The following is a 16601-nucleotide window of genomic DNA, read 5'->3' as shown; positions in this document are numbered from 1 at the left end:
GAATGATAAACCTAGCGCACTCTCCAGTGCTTTCGTACGTTTGTATTTCATATTTGGATTTGTATTCCATACCTTTACGTTAAAAAATTCTGTTAAAATGTGTAGGTTTTAAAAGATTTACATACCAACATAGGAAATATCTTTGAGATTTTTTTTTACAGAAATCTGTAAAAACATAGACACAAATAAGTATTTGTATCTATGTAAAATTTCATTGATTTTGATTGTTTAGGTAATCTTCAAATGAGAACCAAACTACGTTTGTATGATAAGCGTTAGGGTTATTCTCTTAAATGTAGTCGTCTTAACTCTTAATTCGATAGAGACAAATAATATTAATGCACAGTTTTTTAGTTAATAGAGTTCCTACCTAGTTCGAAGAATCGCAATGGTTGAATAAGAATGGATAGTCATGCTGATTCGCATAATTATTGCATAGAAACAGGTCAAATAAATAATACTTCAAAACAGTTATCTGTAGTCTATACTATGATAAGTATAGGTAATGTATTTCTTTATTAATGAATATACCGACAACACCGTCATTTTTGATGCCAAATGCCAAGAATTTTCACAAAAAAAAGAAAATTCTTTGCAATATTGAAAACCGGTAAAGTAAGAGAAACGTTCCATACCAATGTATAAGAAATAAGACCTTTTTTTGGAAAAATTATTTAATGTACAGAAATAGGTATAATAATAATTGACAATTCTATAAAATAAACTTAAATCTAAATTAAAACAAAAAAAAACGATTTTATTTTTATTTTCATGTCAGCCATTTTTATTAGGTACTTTATATGATGTTATAGCGGCAATAGATATACACATTCTGTGAAAATTTCAAGTCTCTACCGGTTCTGCTAATATGATTCGTGAGATACAGCACGCTGGCGGATAGACGGTCGGACGGACGGACGGACGGACCGGACAGCGGAGTCTTAGTAATACATCGTTAAACTGTGGTAATACTGATATTTGGCTGATAAGTAAATGACGCAGTTTAATAACTAATTGAATTTTTGGGGACTGCCGTCAGAAATGAAAACTCAAAACTATGAAATAACAATGGTATTTTTTTGAGTTTTTAAATTAATAGTAGTAAGTACCTACTTACTAATAAAATTTTAAAATTACTTAATTAAAATCATTTACATCTATAGGCACTATTAACATTAGGTGACGCGATCTTGCAGTTTTTACCTATCCCAAAAGCTTTCACTTCAATAATGCCGACCTCCACCGCATATCTTGTAGAAATGCACTACTTTCTGAGTTCTGACTTCTAACCTGCGCTGTTCTATTTGGTGGCAATTGACTTTTATACCAACTAAATCATAATCAAATCAAATAAAAAAATCAAAATAATAGGATCATCTCAGCTCATAGGATTTAGGTTTGATTCTACGTACCTATTAGATATAATCACAATCACCGTAAAACGAGTAAGTACTGATAATAGTAATTATAGAAAGGATCATTTCAGCATTGTCTTTGTTTGTGTTGAAATCCAACACCGGGGAGTGTTGACATTTAAGGCACGTGCTCGGTTGATAAAGCACAACTTGTTTTATCTTTGTACACTAATGAAAACAATGAGAATTGATTAGTAAAATCAGAAATCTTAACTCAATCAATCAATAATAATCAAACATAAGTTATTCAAGGGGCGGACCAACAAATTCTCGAAAGGCTGGCAACGCATTCGCGGTTCCTCATGTTCATGGGCGGCGGTAATCACTTAACATCAGGTGACCCGCCTGTTCGTTTGCTCACTATTTCTATTTAAAAAAGTGTAATACTTTTAATGAGACAAGATAATGCCAGCGTGGATTATTAAGATTCCCGTAGGAACCGAAAGATCATAAAATTATTAATAATAATTAAATTAATTATTCTTGGGTAGGTACTTGGTAAGGATGTTAAGGACCAAGCTTAAGTATTGTTAGTATTATGTAATTACTTGAACTGCATCAATAGTTAATCCCAGTTAATAATCCAAGGTAGGTATATTATAATAAAATACAATTTTACGGCGTCTTAAACATGTCGCAAATAATTGATAGACATAAAACCATTTACTACATAGCCATTAACCACAGTTCTATATTTATACATAATATGCATAATATTATTATTAATAGGTATGTAGCTGATGAATAAAGGCGCCCATTCACGGGGTACGAATTCGACGGATTGGTCCGCAAACGACAACTACAACTATTACTGGTCACTACCCATTGTTATAAAATACCTACTTACGTGAACGTTTGCTTCTTTGTAGGCTTGATGGTTTGTCCTTCAATCACGTCGCATCGGAGCAACAAATCGGCGTGATTATTGGCATGGATATAGTCAATGACTTGGAGAATGACATAAGCTACAAACTGTCCCGGAAAATCAAAGAGTTCTCACGGGATTTTTAAAAACCTGGTAGTCGATAAAATTATGGAAGTGGAACACCGTCCCGATTTTGACTTTGTAAGTATTTGAATATTAAAAAAAACTGCTGATGGTGTTCAATCCGCGCGCAATTGGTGTGCAGTTGTGTAGCAATATTGAAGTACAAAATGTTTACTTTAGTCAGAGTTCAAAAGCAGCCCGTCTGCATGTACCTTTATATAGGAAAAATTAACATATTATACGTAACCATAATAATTGCCTACTAAATTATTAATTTATTCCCTCTGTTGCATTATTTTTGCATATAGCTTCCCACGCGTCTCGTAGGCTCATCGAAGTCTCCAATTACGATGGTCAGCGATACGTTTTCTGTTGTTTTCATTCGCTGAATGTTGCTCAGCGCCAAATACGCAGTTTCTTATAATTTATCCCAACACGTGTCAAACAACCTACCTACCTAAATAATAACTGTATCCTATCGGTAACGAGGAGGCGGATCGATTGGCAAAGGCTCTTAAATACGAGTAAATGGAAAACACAAAACCTCACTATACCAAAGTGTTTTCAAAATTCAAAATCAATAATATTGATTTAAGAATGAATATTTTACTGAGAGATCACTTGATAAAGGGATACGGTATAGAACAATTCAATCCGAGCCTCGATATCTTGGTTTGTAAATAGTAAAATTAATAAAAATAAGTTTGTTGTAGCATTTAGACTTACATCTGGGCACGTGCCACTAGGAAAGTTCATATAGGATTATGATGTCTCACATCACATTTCGTTTGTAGCGATGGGGCTGGCAAGTAGTTCACATAGAAAAGCGCCTAAAAATAACAGAATTTAAAAAAGAAACTAAGTATAAATCTTAAATAGTTCAATGGTTAGAAGGGTTAATGGCGAATACTAGTCTTACAAATTAATTCCGTACCACCTCAAAAGGAAAAATTAACCCAATAACCCTTATTAGGATCACTTCGTTGTCGTCTGTCCGAGGAGCATTATTAGTATTGTGGCATAAATTCATAAATCCTAAGTGTCAAATCTCAGAGGTGAGCGGTAGCACCTGCTGCAGTTTTTGTACAACTGTTTTTCCAAAAAAAAAAATGTATTTATATTTGGTTTTTGGGGAGAGACCTAGCGGGCTTCGCTTGATACTTCTCAGCTTTTCGTGATACTGTAAGTAGGTAACTGATTAGAAAAAGGATAGGTACCACACGTATTTCTTGCCAACTATTGATTTAGGTTCACAATTCATTTACGCTGTGGGTAAAGTGACGCAAGACAGCAATTGTTTTCTTAAGGACTTTGTATAGCGTTATCCTAGGCATCAAAGGGCTCATTTACATTTACAAGGCAAAAGTTACGCCTAGTACATGAACGTAGACCCTTACTTGCCTATAAATAAATGAAACTTACGAAATTTAATACCAAGGTAGGTACCTACTTAAATGGTGATATCAATAATAATAAATAATCAACAGCTAAACCCCGGACTGAATTCTGAACGGTCGGCGGTTCAAACCCCACCCGTTGCCCTATTGTCGTACCCACTCCTGGCTTTACACTTAATTGGAGGAATTTAATTGGAAAGGGGAGCGTTAGTCATGATTAGCATGGCTAATATTCTTTAAAAAAAGTAAGTATATTAGACATTTTTTTTTAAATTATACAAGGAATTACTATCTTAATTTGCTATAATCCATCAAAACAGATAAATCTGTATGGCATACGCATGCAAATAATATAGATAATATAATAGATACGTCTACCTATAGATAGTAAAATCTTCAAATTTCGTAAATACGTGACGTAGCATGAACATGCAGCGAGGTCGGCAATAATACGGCATACGTGATACGTGCACCGCGCAAACAATTTACTGCTAGCGCCGCGATTTGATATTGGTGTCAAAAGGTGTGCACTCAGGACTAACGTCCACATTCGGCGTTCAGAGTGCATTGACCGATTTAAATTTAAAATTAGTTTTATTGTAAATGAAGCAAATGTATAGGTTTCATTCAACTAGCTCAAACTAATGATCAATTACTTTTACTATACGGTGCTCTAGTTTTATTTACTCTTTTAATTATAACGTGAATTTTACATAGGTATATACCTACCCGGAGTTTCTTTCCCTGGAGTTGAATTTTTAGAATGCGAATTATGGGCTTCTGTCTGTCAAAAGTAAGTGAGCTTCCACCGCATGATGTTGGAAATGAGTTCTCTCTCTTCACTCTCTCTTTGTAGACCAATTCCAATAGATTCCTTGGAGTTCGGTCTAAAGGTGTGCCAGGCAAATGGTCGCCAATGAAGCCAATAGTTGGGAGATATAAGGTGGAAAGGGTTTAGTTACTCGAAGTTAAAATAGCCGATTTTAGATATAGAAGCTTTTAGTATGATGTCCACCAAACTTGGTTTTGAAGGGGGCACGCGGTGAGGCTGATGGATGGTAACACACTCCACAGCTACATATTTACCAAAACATTTATCTAAGTAAAGTTTAGTCTATATTATTGGTAAGTGTAAGGCAGTACAAGTATTACAAAACGCTGATTGTAATAATTACGAAATCTTAGAGAATTTTTTTTTTTTGTTTTGCTTATAAATTCTTGGAATCTGTATTCAGTATTCTTATTGAAACTTATTTAATGTGCTAATTTAAATTGCATAGTCATCATCATCATCATGATCGGCGCTTTACTGAGAACCGGTCTCCTCTAAGAATGGGAAGGGTTTTGGCTACCATGTCATAGTCTACCACGCTGGCCAAGTGGCAATTCACACTTCACACACCTGTTCACACACCTTTCACTGACTTCACAGTTCACACACCTCTTATTCACACACATTAAGGAGAAGTTTCAGGAATGCAGGTTTTCACAAATCGATTAAAACACAAATAATTCCGAAAAGGTGCGTGCCCGGGATCAAACCCGACCTCGAGTAACAGGCTGACGTCTTAACCACTAGTCTATCACGGCTTTTTAATTAATTAAATGTAAATTGCATAATACACTATCCTACAATAAATGCGAAATCGCAAAAAATATCGGTCGTGTAAAATGATTGTGCTGATTTCGCTTAGTGCAGCACGGATTAATTTTTCTTGTCCACTTGGCGACAGAACTCAATACACTATTATTTGAAACAGACGTATGCTAAGCGAGGTTTTGGTGTACGTGGACAGTGAAGTGATTCGTATCAGGCGTGATATGAAATTGAAGAAATCGGTGACATGCTGTGTACGTGGGAATTCGTTTTGTATCAAGTACTCGACGAAGATTGTCCAGCAGGTGATGTTAGTTAGTGCACTTTTTTCTTTCTTTTCATGTTTTTAATTAATTTTTTGACGGTTTACCTGGCGCTGTGGTCTTATTAGTGGGAGGTCCCGGGTTCGATTCCCGGCAGGGGTTTGGAATTTTATAATTTCTTTGCTGGTGTGGTCTGGCCGTGGCTAATTACCACCCTACTGGTAAAGCCGTACCGCCAAGCGTGTAGAAACCAAAGGAGTGTGAGTAAACGGCCATACACTTTTAGGCTAGCCCGCTTCCATCTTAGACTGCATTATCACTTACCACGAGCTGAGATTGCAGCGAAGGACTAAGTTGTATCTAAATAAAAATAAAATGTGTTTGTTCTTCGTCTTAAAATCTTTTTAGATCTGATACTATTATATATCTATTATAAAAGAGCTATGATAGCCTAGTGGTTAAGGCTTTGGTTTCCTATTAAGTTCTGGGGGTTCGGAGTTCAATCCTGGGTATGCAATTATAGAATTAAATATCACTCGGTTTAACGGTGAAAACATCTTGAGAAAACCAACATGCTCGAAAAATCTCCATAAGTAATGTTCTAAAGGTGTGTGAAGTCTGCCAATCCGCACTTGGCTAGAGTAGTGAACTATGACCTAAATCCTTATCATTCTGAATGGACCCGTACCTACTCAATGGTGGGCCTATGATGCGCGATGGGTTGAATGATGATTTATAAAATTACACTCAGCTCCTTTCAGCTTTTTTTCTTCACTGAAGATTCGAATAGTGTAACATAGAAAACTGTTGAACTAAATAAAACCGAATAGTTAGATATGTAATTAATATCCGTCCTGATACGTGCCCATTATCTATTATATTGGACCAGCTCTGATGCCCGCAACTTCGACCCTAGTAGATTTAGATTTTCAAATTCCCATAGGATATCTTTGATTTTCCGGGATAAAAAGTAGCCTATGTCACTCTCCATCGCTTTAACTAGGTAGGTATATCCATAATCCATGCAAAATGACGCCGATCCGGCGCCGGCGTTTTTCCGTTACAGTCTGATTGAAGGATAAACCAACAAATAAACTCATTTTCGCATTTATAATACGAGTAGGTACCTACTGATATTATGACGCAACTACCTACCATACATCTAGGTAACTAGATATTGTCTTCAAAGAGCTTCCAGTAGTTTTACAGATTTCCGCTAATAAATTATTTATTAATATTGTCAGAGTTTGAACGGGACTCCTCTATACCTACATAATACATATTATCTACTGGATATGTATTTGTAAAGTAATGAGTTAAGAAACTGAGACAACCATTCTCAAAATAATAACACCTAGCCCCAGAAAGCAGGCGCCGTCAAACACGGCGTCAGCGTCGTCGGACGGTTTTGCTTTGCGTTGACGCGGAGACCGACGACGCGGCGACGCGACCAGAGGCGCGACGCTTATGTGTCATTGCTTTCTATTTCCAAAGGGCTACACTTTACCCCAGTATCTCAGAGTTTAACGAGGATAAAATAAATGGTCAAAAGATTTTTTTTTTATATTACAAAGCCCAAAAAAAGGGGTGCAATGTTTTCAAGGTTCATGTAAGTACTATGTCAGTTTCATTATTCAAACATTACTAATAAATACCTGAACAGATTAGGATAATTATATCATATCGTTATAAATCGATACAAATCTCTCGTTCCCGAGTGACACCGATTGTAATTTTTTTGAAACAAGTGTAAATTAAAAATTTATAACACCCCCGACAAGTGAAGTTACAGTAACTAGAAAAGACCGAAAAGACCTGATAACTTTCAAACGGCTGAACCAATTTTCTTGGACTATTCCGCGCCTACGATCCAAAGTATCAGAGTTTTCCAAAACATCATTTTCAAATAAATAATTATGTATCAAGGCAACGTCCATCTTGACAGCTTGACATTTGTCAATTGACATAATATTATGAACCTAACGGTTATGTAACCTTCTTTTCTACAAGAAAACTAGAAAAGAGCTGATAACTCTTAAACGGCTGCACCAATTTTTTTGGATTATAGCTAAGAACACTCTCGATCAAGCCACCTTTCAAACAAAAAAAACTAAATTAAAATCGGTTCATTCGTTTAGGCGCTACGATGCCACAGACAGATACACAGATACACAGATACACACGTCAAACTTATAACACCCCTCTTTTTGGGTCGGGGGTTAAAAAAATCAATGATAACGCCATTTTCAAATGTTTTTTCTTTCGTAGTTCGTTTTTTGAAATTAATAATATCATAAATATCATTACTATTTCTGTAATATAAATTTTACCTAATGGCCGCGTAGGTACGACATATCATCAAATAAAACACCTGATTTATATCCTTTATATACATACGTCTACGTATTTTATCTTCATAAAATAAAGTTAAAATTTGTTCACGGAAAGGAAACAAAACACTTGGTGCATTGTTATGAATCATCCTTTCACATAAACCTTGATTTTCCTTTTAGGTAACACCTACCCTTATTCACAAAGGACGATGCAAAATCAAATGATTCGGTTGATTTGTCATCGCGATGAATACCTACTTTTTCATTATTTTGATGAAATATTTGGCTTTTTTCTTTCATTTAATATGGGGTTGGCTCATGTATACCTATAGATAGCTATCTTTTTCATCATTCTTAAGTATCTTTAAACTTAACTTACCTAACGTAGTTGAGCATGCAATTTCCACTAAGTACCTCTACGGAAAATCACATTTTTCCAGGATTTTTTTTATTTACCTACAAAATATAAATAAATATTTCGAATTTGGTAGGAGCTAATATTTTTTTTTATTTTGCTTTTATAATTTGCTCTAATTTTTAGATTTAAATCACTTATCTAAAAAAAAGATTCCGACGAATTGAGAACCTCCTGCTTTATTTGAAGTCGGTTAAAAACGTTATCTCTTGAAGTAGCATACATGCGGGTTTTTGCATATGCATGCACACGCGTCTATTAAAATTAAACAAAAATGAAATTAAAGCGATGATAATTAAAAAATCTTAGAGGAGCGGATTGATAGGTAGAAGTGTAGAAGGTATCTTCCTCTAATAACTTTTAATGGGACGAGTACCTATTAGGTATGTAGACTCTAGGTAGAGTTTACAGATTTTTTTTATTTTATTACTTATACAGTACGCTTTAATGAAAATAAATTTTACCGACGCGGTATATAGGTATGTATTAATTTTAATTTCCATTATTCATACTTAATTAAATATTTCTCTGTCCGATAAAATTAAAATTATAAAATCAAGTTAATTATTATCAAAAGATAAAGATAAATAATTATTAATTAAATGCATTTAAGTTTATTAGCAACTGTCATATGACGTCTATTGTAGAGGCTCTATTGAGAAACACTGTACTGAATATAATATTATCTACACAGAGTAGTACAACACATGTCTCGTACAATGTACATACGTCGTTAGTACTTACGATCTTTGTACTTATATCGTGTGCGGGGCAAGTTATATGTTATCTCTTTTGTGCTTATGGCACGTATGCGCCGAGAGAGTGAGACGAGCGACTGCGTGAGGGACGAATCGGCTGAATTGATAAAAGCAACAGTTTATGCAGACCAAAATTTAGTTTGAAAAGAGGCTCGCGCGTGGATGTATGCGTCGATCGTGAAATAATCCTCGACGATATAAAAATGTGACTGTAGACTTTATGAGTGTTCGAATATAATATAATTTGTTATTTTGCTGGTTGTGAATAAAACAGTTGTACAAACAATAGATGCGCGTAGAAAAGGCACGGTCGCAACGTCGGTGACGTGGAACCAAAACGTCTCAAGGATTAAAAGCTTATTGCGACGAAAACTAAACGAAAAAAACTTTCTTTGTGATTTTTGTACGCAAAGGGGGCGTGAGCTGAAACTTTACTATCTTATTCTTTTTTAACTTACACCACGTGATCGCCGAAAATTCTAGAAGACGCTTTGTAATATTCCTCATTCTTACCATTAATAGTGTTTGCTCGTTTGGGAGTGAGTTTAAACAAATTATGGTTGTAACGAAAATCGACAACATGGCCTCATACTCCACTTACACAGGAAAACCGAAAATTTTATTTCCAAAGAAGGTAAGAAGTAAATGCAGTCATTCCTAGTGTACCTATGTAAAAGGAATTTTGATCACCTCATTAATAAAAAGAAGAAAAAAAACTATTAACAGCCGGCGATTAAAGCGTTTATCATTGAAAACGACCATTTATTGACGGTTGTTTACGTAGGTGTGCTAGCCAAGATAAATTAATGAACTATGGGTAATAACTTGTTTCAAAATGGAATTGTAATTAGCCGGCATAATAATAATTAAGATAAATAAATGTTTACGCACAATAATTTTGAAGGCTCCAGACCATACAATATTGTTTCCCTAATACCATGTGCGTTACTGAATACCTACCTACGTAGTTAAATTATATTGAACAACAATACAATTTATCACAGACACATTACATCGATTTCCTTGAATGTGTTTCACATAAATGTATGAATACAGTCTAGCTCTGGTAGCACGTATTATTCTTCAAGGTAGGTAAGTACTAATGCTAAATTAGATGTAGAATAATCTACTAAAGCAATAAAACTGTGCAAAGCTTTATCTACGTTGCCTACTCTATCTCCTGTAGTTCAGCATAATATTATAATGTATGTAGCTAATAGCTATGCATAGTTTGAAAATAGGCCACTTTGAGATTTATTGTTACGATTATGCGATAGCATTAACGCATTACGCAAACTAGATTACCTTTATTGTGAGTCTTTATAGACAACACTGCTCAATTTCTAGGAAAATAGAGTGTGACTAATATAATATCTTTATGGAAGTAGGTAGGTAGGTACCTAATCAATAAACAGTTTAATAGAATCAATGGAATGATAAACCTAGCGCACTCTCCAGTGCTTTCGTACGTTTGTATTTCATATTTGGATTTGTATTCCATACCTTTACGTTAAAAAATTCTGTTAAAATGTGTAGGTTTTAAAAGATTTACATACCAACATAGGAAATATCTTTGAGATTTTTTTTTACAGAAATCTGTAAAAACATAGACACAAATAAGTATTTGTATCTATGTAAAATTTCATTGATTTTGATTGTTTAGGTAATCTTCAAATGAGAACCAAACTACGTTTGTATGATAAGCGTTAGGGTTATTCTCTTAAATGTAGTCGTCTTAACTCTTAATTCGATAGAGACAAATAATATTAATGCACAGTTTTTTAGTTAATAGAGTTCCTACCTAGTTCGAAGAATCGCAATGGTTGAATAAGAATGGATAGTCATGCTGATTCGCATAATTATTGCATAGAAACAGGTCAAATAAATAATACTTCAAAACAGTTATCTGTAGTCTATACTATGATAAGTATAGGTAATGTATTTCTTTATTAATGAATATACCGACAACACCGTCATTTTTGATGCCAAATGCCAAGAATTTTCACAAAAAAAAGAAAATTCTTTGCAATATTGAAAACCGGTAAAGTAAGAGAAACGTTCCATACCAATGTATAAGAAATAAGACCTTTTTTTGGAAAAATTATTTAATGTACAGAAATAGGTATAATAATAATTGACAATTCTATAAAATAAACTTAAATCTAAATTAAAACAAAAAAAAACGATTTTATTTTTATTTTCATGTCAGCCATTTTTATTAGGTACTTTATATGATGTTATAGCGGCAATAGATATACACATTCTGTGAAAATTTCAAGTCTCTACCGGTTCTGCTAATATGATTCGTGAGATACAGCACGCTGGCGGATAGACGGTCGGACGGACGGACGGACGGACCGGACAGCGGAGTCTTAGTAATACATCGTTAAACTGTGGTAATACTGATATTTGGCTGATAAGTAAATGACGCAGTTTAATAACTAATTGAATTTTTGGGGACTGCCGTCAGAAATGAAAACTCAAAACTATGAAATAACAATGGTATTTTTTTGAGTTTTTAAATTAATAGTAGTAAGTACCTACTTACTAATAAAATTTTAAAATTACTTAATTAAAATCATTTACATCTATAGGCACTATTAACATTAGGTGACGCGATCTTGCAGTTTTTACCTATCCCAAAAGCTTTCACTTCAATAATGCCGACCTCCACCGCATATCTTGTAGAAATGCACTACTTTCTGAGTTCTGACTTCTAACCTGCGCTGTTCTATTTGGTGGCAATTGACTTTTATACCAACTAAATCATAATCAAATCAAATAAAAAAATCAAAATAATAGGATCATCTCAGCTCATAGGATTTAGGTTTGATTCTACGTACCTATTAGATATAATCACAATCACCGTAAAACGAGTAAGTACTGATAATAGTAATTATAGAAAGGATCATTTCAGCATTGTCTTTGTTTGTGTTGAAATCCAACACCGGGGAGTGTTGACATTTAAGGCACGTGCTCGGTTGATAAAGCACAACTTGTTTTATCTTTGTACACTAATGAAAACAATGAGAATTGATTAGTAAAATCAGAAATCTTAACTCAATCAATCAATAATAATCAAACATAAGTTATTCAAGGGGCGGACCAACAAATTCTCGAAAGGCTGGCAACGCATTCGCGGTTCCTCATGTTCATGGGCGGCGGTAATCACTTAACATCAGGTGACCCGCCTGTTCGTTTGCTCACTATTTCTATTTAAAAAAGTGTAATACTTTTAATGAGACAAGATAATGCCAGCGTGGATTATTAAGATTCCCGTAGGAACCGAAAGATCATAAAATTATTAATAATAATTAAATTAATTATTCTTGGGTAGGTACTTGGTAAGGATGTTAAGGACCAAGCTTAAGTATTGTTAGTATTATGTAATTACTTGAACTGCATCAATAGTTAATCCCAGTTAATAATCCAAGGTAGGTATATTATAATAAAATACAATTTTACGGCGTCTTAAACATGTCGCAAATAATTGATAGACATAAAACCATTTACTACATAGCCATTAACCACAGTTCTATATTTATACATAATATGCATAATATTATTATTAATAGGTATGTAGCTGATGAATAAAGGCGCCCATTCACGGGGTACGAATTCGACGGATTGGTCCGCAAACGACAACTACAACTATTACTGGTCACTACCCATTGTTATAAAATACCTACTTACGTGAACGTTTGCTTCTTTGTAGGCTTGATGGTTTGTCCTTCAATCACGTCGCATCGGAGCAACAAATCGGCGTGATTATTGGCATGGATATAGTCAATGACTTGGAGAATGACATAAGCTACAAACTGTCCCGGAAAATCAAAGAGTTCTCACGGGATTTTTAAAAACCTGGTAGTCGATAAAATTATGGAAGTGGAACACCGTCCCGATTTTGACTTTGTAAGTATTTGAATATTAAAAAAAACTGCTGATGGTGTTCAATCCGCGCGCAATTGGTGTGCAGTTGTGTAGCAATATTGAAGTACAAAATGTTTACTTTAGTCAGAGTTCAAAAGCAGCCCGTCTGCATGTACCTTTATATAGGAAAAATTAACATATTATACGTAACCATAATAATTGCCTACTAAATTATTAATTTATTCCCTCTGTTGCATTATTTTTGCATATAGCTTCCCACGCGTCTCGTAGGCTCATCGAAGTCTCCAATTACGATGGTCAGCGATACGTTTTCTGTTGTTTTCATTCGCTGAATGTTGCTCAGCGCCAAATACGCAGTTTCTTATAATTTATCCCAACACGTGTCAAACAACCTACCTACCTAAATAATAACTGTATCCTATCGGTAACGAGGAGGCGGATCGATTGGCAAAGGCTCTTAAATACGAGTAAATGGAAAACACAAAACCTCACTATACCAAAGTGTTTTCAAAATTCAAAATCAATAATATTGATTTAAGAATGAATATTTTACTGAGAGATCACTTGATAAAGGGATACGGTATAGAACAATTCAATCCGAGCCTCGATATCTTGGTTTGTAAATAGTAAAATTAATAAAAATAAGTTTGTTGTAGCATTTAGACTTACATCTGGGCACGTGCCACTAGGAAAGTTCATATAGGATTATGATGTCTCACATCACATTTCGTTTGTAGCGATGGGGCTGGCAAGTAGTTCACATAGAAAAGCGCCTAAAAATAACAGAATTTAAAAAAGAAACTAAGTATAAATCTTAAATAGTTCAATGGTTAGAAGGGTTAATGGCGAATACTAGTCTTACAAATTAATTCCGTACCACCTCAAAAGGAAAAATTAACCCAATAACCCTTATTAGGATCACTTCGTTGTCGTCTGTCCGAGGAGCATTATTAGTATTGTGGCATAAATTCATAAATCCTAAGTGTCAAATCTCAGAGGTGAGCGGTAGCACCTGCTGCAGTTTTTGTACAACTGTTTTTCCAAAAAAAAAAATGTATTTATATTTGGTTTTTGGGGAGAGACCTAGCGGGCTTCGCTTGATACTTCTCAGCTTTTCGTGATACTGTAAGTAGGTAACTGATTAGAAAAAGGATAGGTACCACACGTATTTCTTGCCAACTATTGATTTAGGTTCACAATTCATTTACGCTGTGGGTAAAGTGACGCAAGACAGCAATTGTTTTCTTAAGGACTTTGTATAGCGTTATCCTAGGCATCAAAGGGCTCATTTACATTTACAAGGCAAAAGTTACGCCTAGTACATGAACGTAGACCCTTACTTGCCTATAAATAAATGAAACTTACGAAATTTAATACCAAGGTAGGTACCTACTTAAATGGTGATATCAATAATAATAAATAATCAACAGCTAAACCCCGGACTGAATTCTGAACGGTCGGCGGTTCAAACCCCACCCGTTGCCCTATTGTCGTACCCACTCCTGGCTTTACACTTAATTGGAGGAATTTAATTGGAAAGGGGAGCGTTAGTCATGATTAGCATGGCTAATATTCTTTAAAAAAAGTAAGTATATTAGACATTTTTTTTTAAATTATACAAGGAATTACTATCTTAATTTGCTATAATCCATCAAAACAGATAAATCTGTATGGCATACGCATGCAAATAATATAGATAATATAATAGATACGTCTACCTATAGATAGTAAAATCTTCAAATTTCGTAAATACGTGACGTAGCATGAACATGCAGCGAGGTCGGCAATAATACGGCATACGTGATACGTGCACCGCGCAAACAATTTACTGCTAGCGCCGCGATTTGATATTGGTGTCAAAAGGTGTGCACTCAGGACTAACGTCCACATTCGGCGTTCAGAGTGCATTGACCGATTTAAATTTAAAATTAGTTTTATTGTAAATGAAGCAAATGTATAGGTTTCATTCAACTAGCTCAAACTAATGATCAATTACTTTTACTATACGGTGCTCTAGTTTTATTTACTCTTTTAATTATAACGTGAATTTTACATAGGTATATACCTACCCGGAGTTTCTTTCCCTGGAGTTGAATTTTTAGAATGCGAATTATGGGCTTCTGTCTGTCAAAAGTAAGTGAGCTTCCACCGCATGATGTTGGAAATGAGTTCTCTCTCTTCACTCTCTCTTTGTAGACCAATTCCAATAGATTCCTTGGAGTTCGGTCTAAAGGTGTGCCAGGCAAATGGTCGCCAATGAAGCCAATAGTTGGGAGATATAAGGTGGAAAGGGTTTAGTTACTCGAAGTTAAAATAGCCGATTTTAGATATAGAAGCTTTTAGTATGATGTCCACCAAACTTGGTTTTGAAGGGGGCACGCGGTGAGGCTGATGGATGGTAACACACTCCACAGCTACATATTTACCAAAACATTTATCTAAGTAAAGTTTAGTCTATATTATTGGTAAGTGTAAGGCAGTACAAGTATTACAAAACGCTGATTGTAATAATTACGAAATCTTAGAGAATTTTTTTTTTTTGTTTTGCTTATAAATTCTTGGAATCTGTATTCAGTATTCTTATTGAAACTTATTTAATGTGCTAATTTAAATTGCATAGTCATCATCATCATCATGATCGGCGCTTTACTGAGAACCGGTCTCCTCTAAGAATGGGAAGGGTTTTGGCTACCATGTCATAGTCTACCACGCTGGCCAAGTGGCAATTCACACTTCACACACCTGTTCACACACCTTTCACTGACTTCACAGTTCACACACCTCTTATTCACACACATTAAGGAGAAGTTTCAGGAATGCAGGTTTTCACAAATCGATTAAAACACAAATAATTCCGAAAAGGTGCGTGCCCGGGATCAAACCCGACCTCGAGTAACAGGCTGACGTCTTAACCACTAGTCTATCACGGCTTTTTAATTAATTAAATGTAAATTGCATAATACACTATCCTACAATAAATGCGAAATCGCAAAAAATATCGGTCGTGTAAAATGATTGTGCTGATTTCGCTTAGTGCAGCACGGATTAATTTTTCTTGTCCACTTGGCGACAGAACTCAATACACTATTATTTGAAACAGACGTATGCTAAGCGAGGTTTTGGTGTACGTGGACAGTGAAGTGATTCGTATCAGGCGTGATATGAAATTGAAGAAATCGGTGACATGCTGTGTACGTGGGAATTCGTTTTGTATCAAGTACTCGACGAAGATTGTCCAGCAGGTGATGTTAGTTAGTGCACTTTTTTCTTTCTTTTCATGTTTTTAATTAATTTTTTGACGGTTTACCTGGCGCTGTGGTCTTATTAGTGGGAGGTCCCGGGTTCGATTCCCGGCAGGGGTTTGGAATTTTATAATTTCTTTGCTGGTGTGGTCTGGCCGTGGCTAATTACCACCCTACTGGTAAAGCCGTACCGCCAAGCGTGTAGAAACCAAAGGAGTGTGAGTAAACGGCCATACACTTTTAGGCTAGCCCGCTTCCATCTTAGACTGCATTATCACTTACCACGAGCTGAGATTGCAGCG

The 16601-nt window shown here is 35.1% G+C and overlaps 1 protein-coding gene across 6 annotated transcripts in view; it reads left to right on the top strand.

Moving 5' to 3' along the window:
* LOC123880800 (NAD(+) hydrolase sarm1) overlaps positions 1-16601 on the top strand; it is a 92839-nt gene that overhangs the window by 28341 nt on the left and 47897 nt on the right. For 2 of the 6 annotated variants that reach the window (XM_045929112.1, XM_045929111.1), the window contains exon 1: positions 16153-16299. The exons of 2 other annotated variants lie outside the window; for them this stretch is intronic. In XM_045929112.1, the coding sequence (XP_045785068.1) occupies positions 16162-16299 (138 nt within the window). In that variant the 5' untranslated portion in view covers positions 16153-16161. Of the gene's footprint in view, positions 1-16152; positions 16309-16601 lie in introns of those variants that run through there. 2 more of the 6 variants (XM_045929109.1, XM_045929114.1) reach the window with 2 other exon arrangements.

Source organism: Maniola jurtina, chromosome 3 (genome assembly GCF_905333055.1).
Source record: "Maniola jurtina chromosome 3, ilManJurt1.1, whole genome shotgun sequence".
Taxonomy (NCBI): Eukaryota; Metazoa; Arthropoda; class Insecta; order Lepidoptera; family Nymphalidae; genus Maniola; species Maniola jurtina.
The sequence above is the reverse complement of the archived record's forward strand: the minus strand, read 5'-3'. Positions and strand labels throughout refer to the sequence as shown.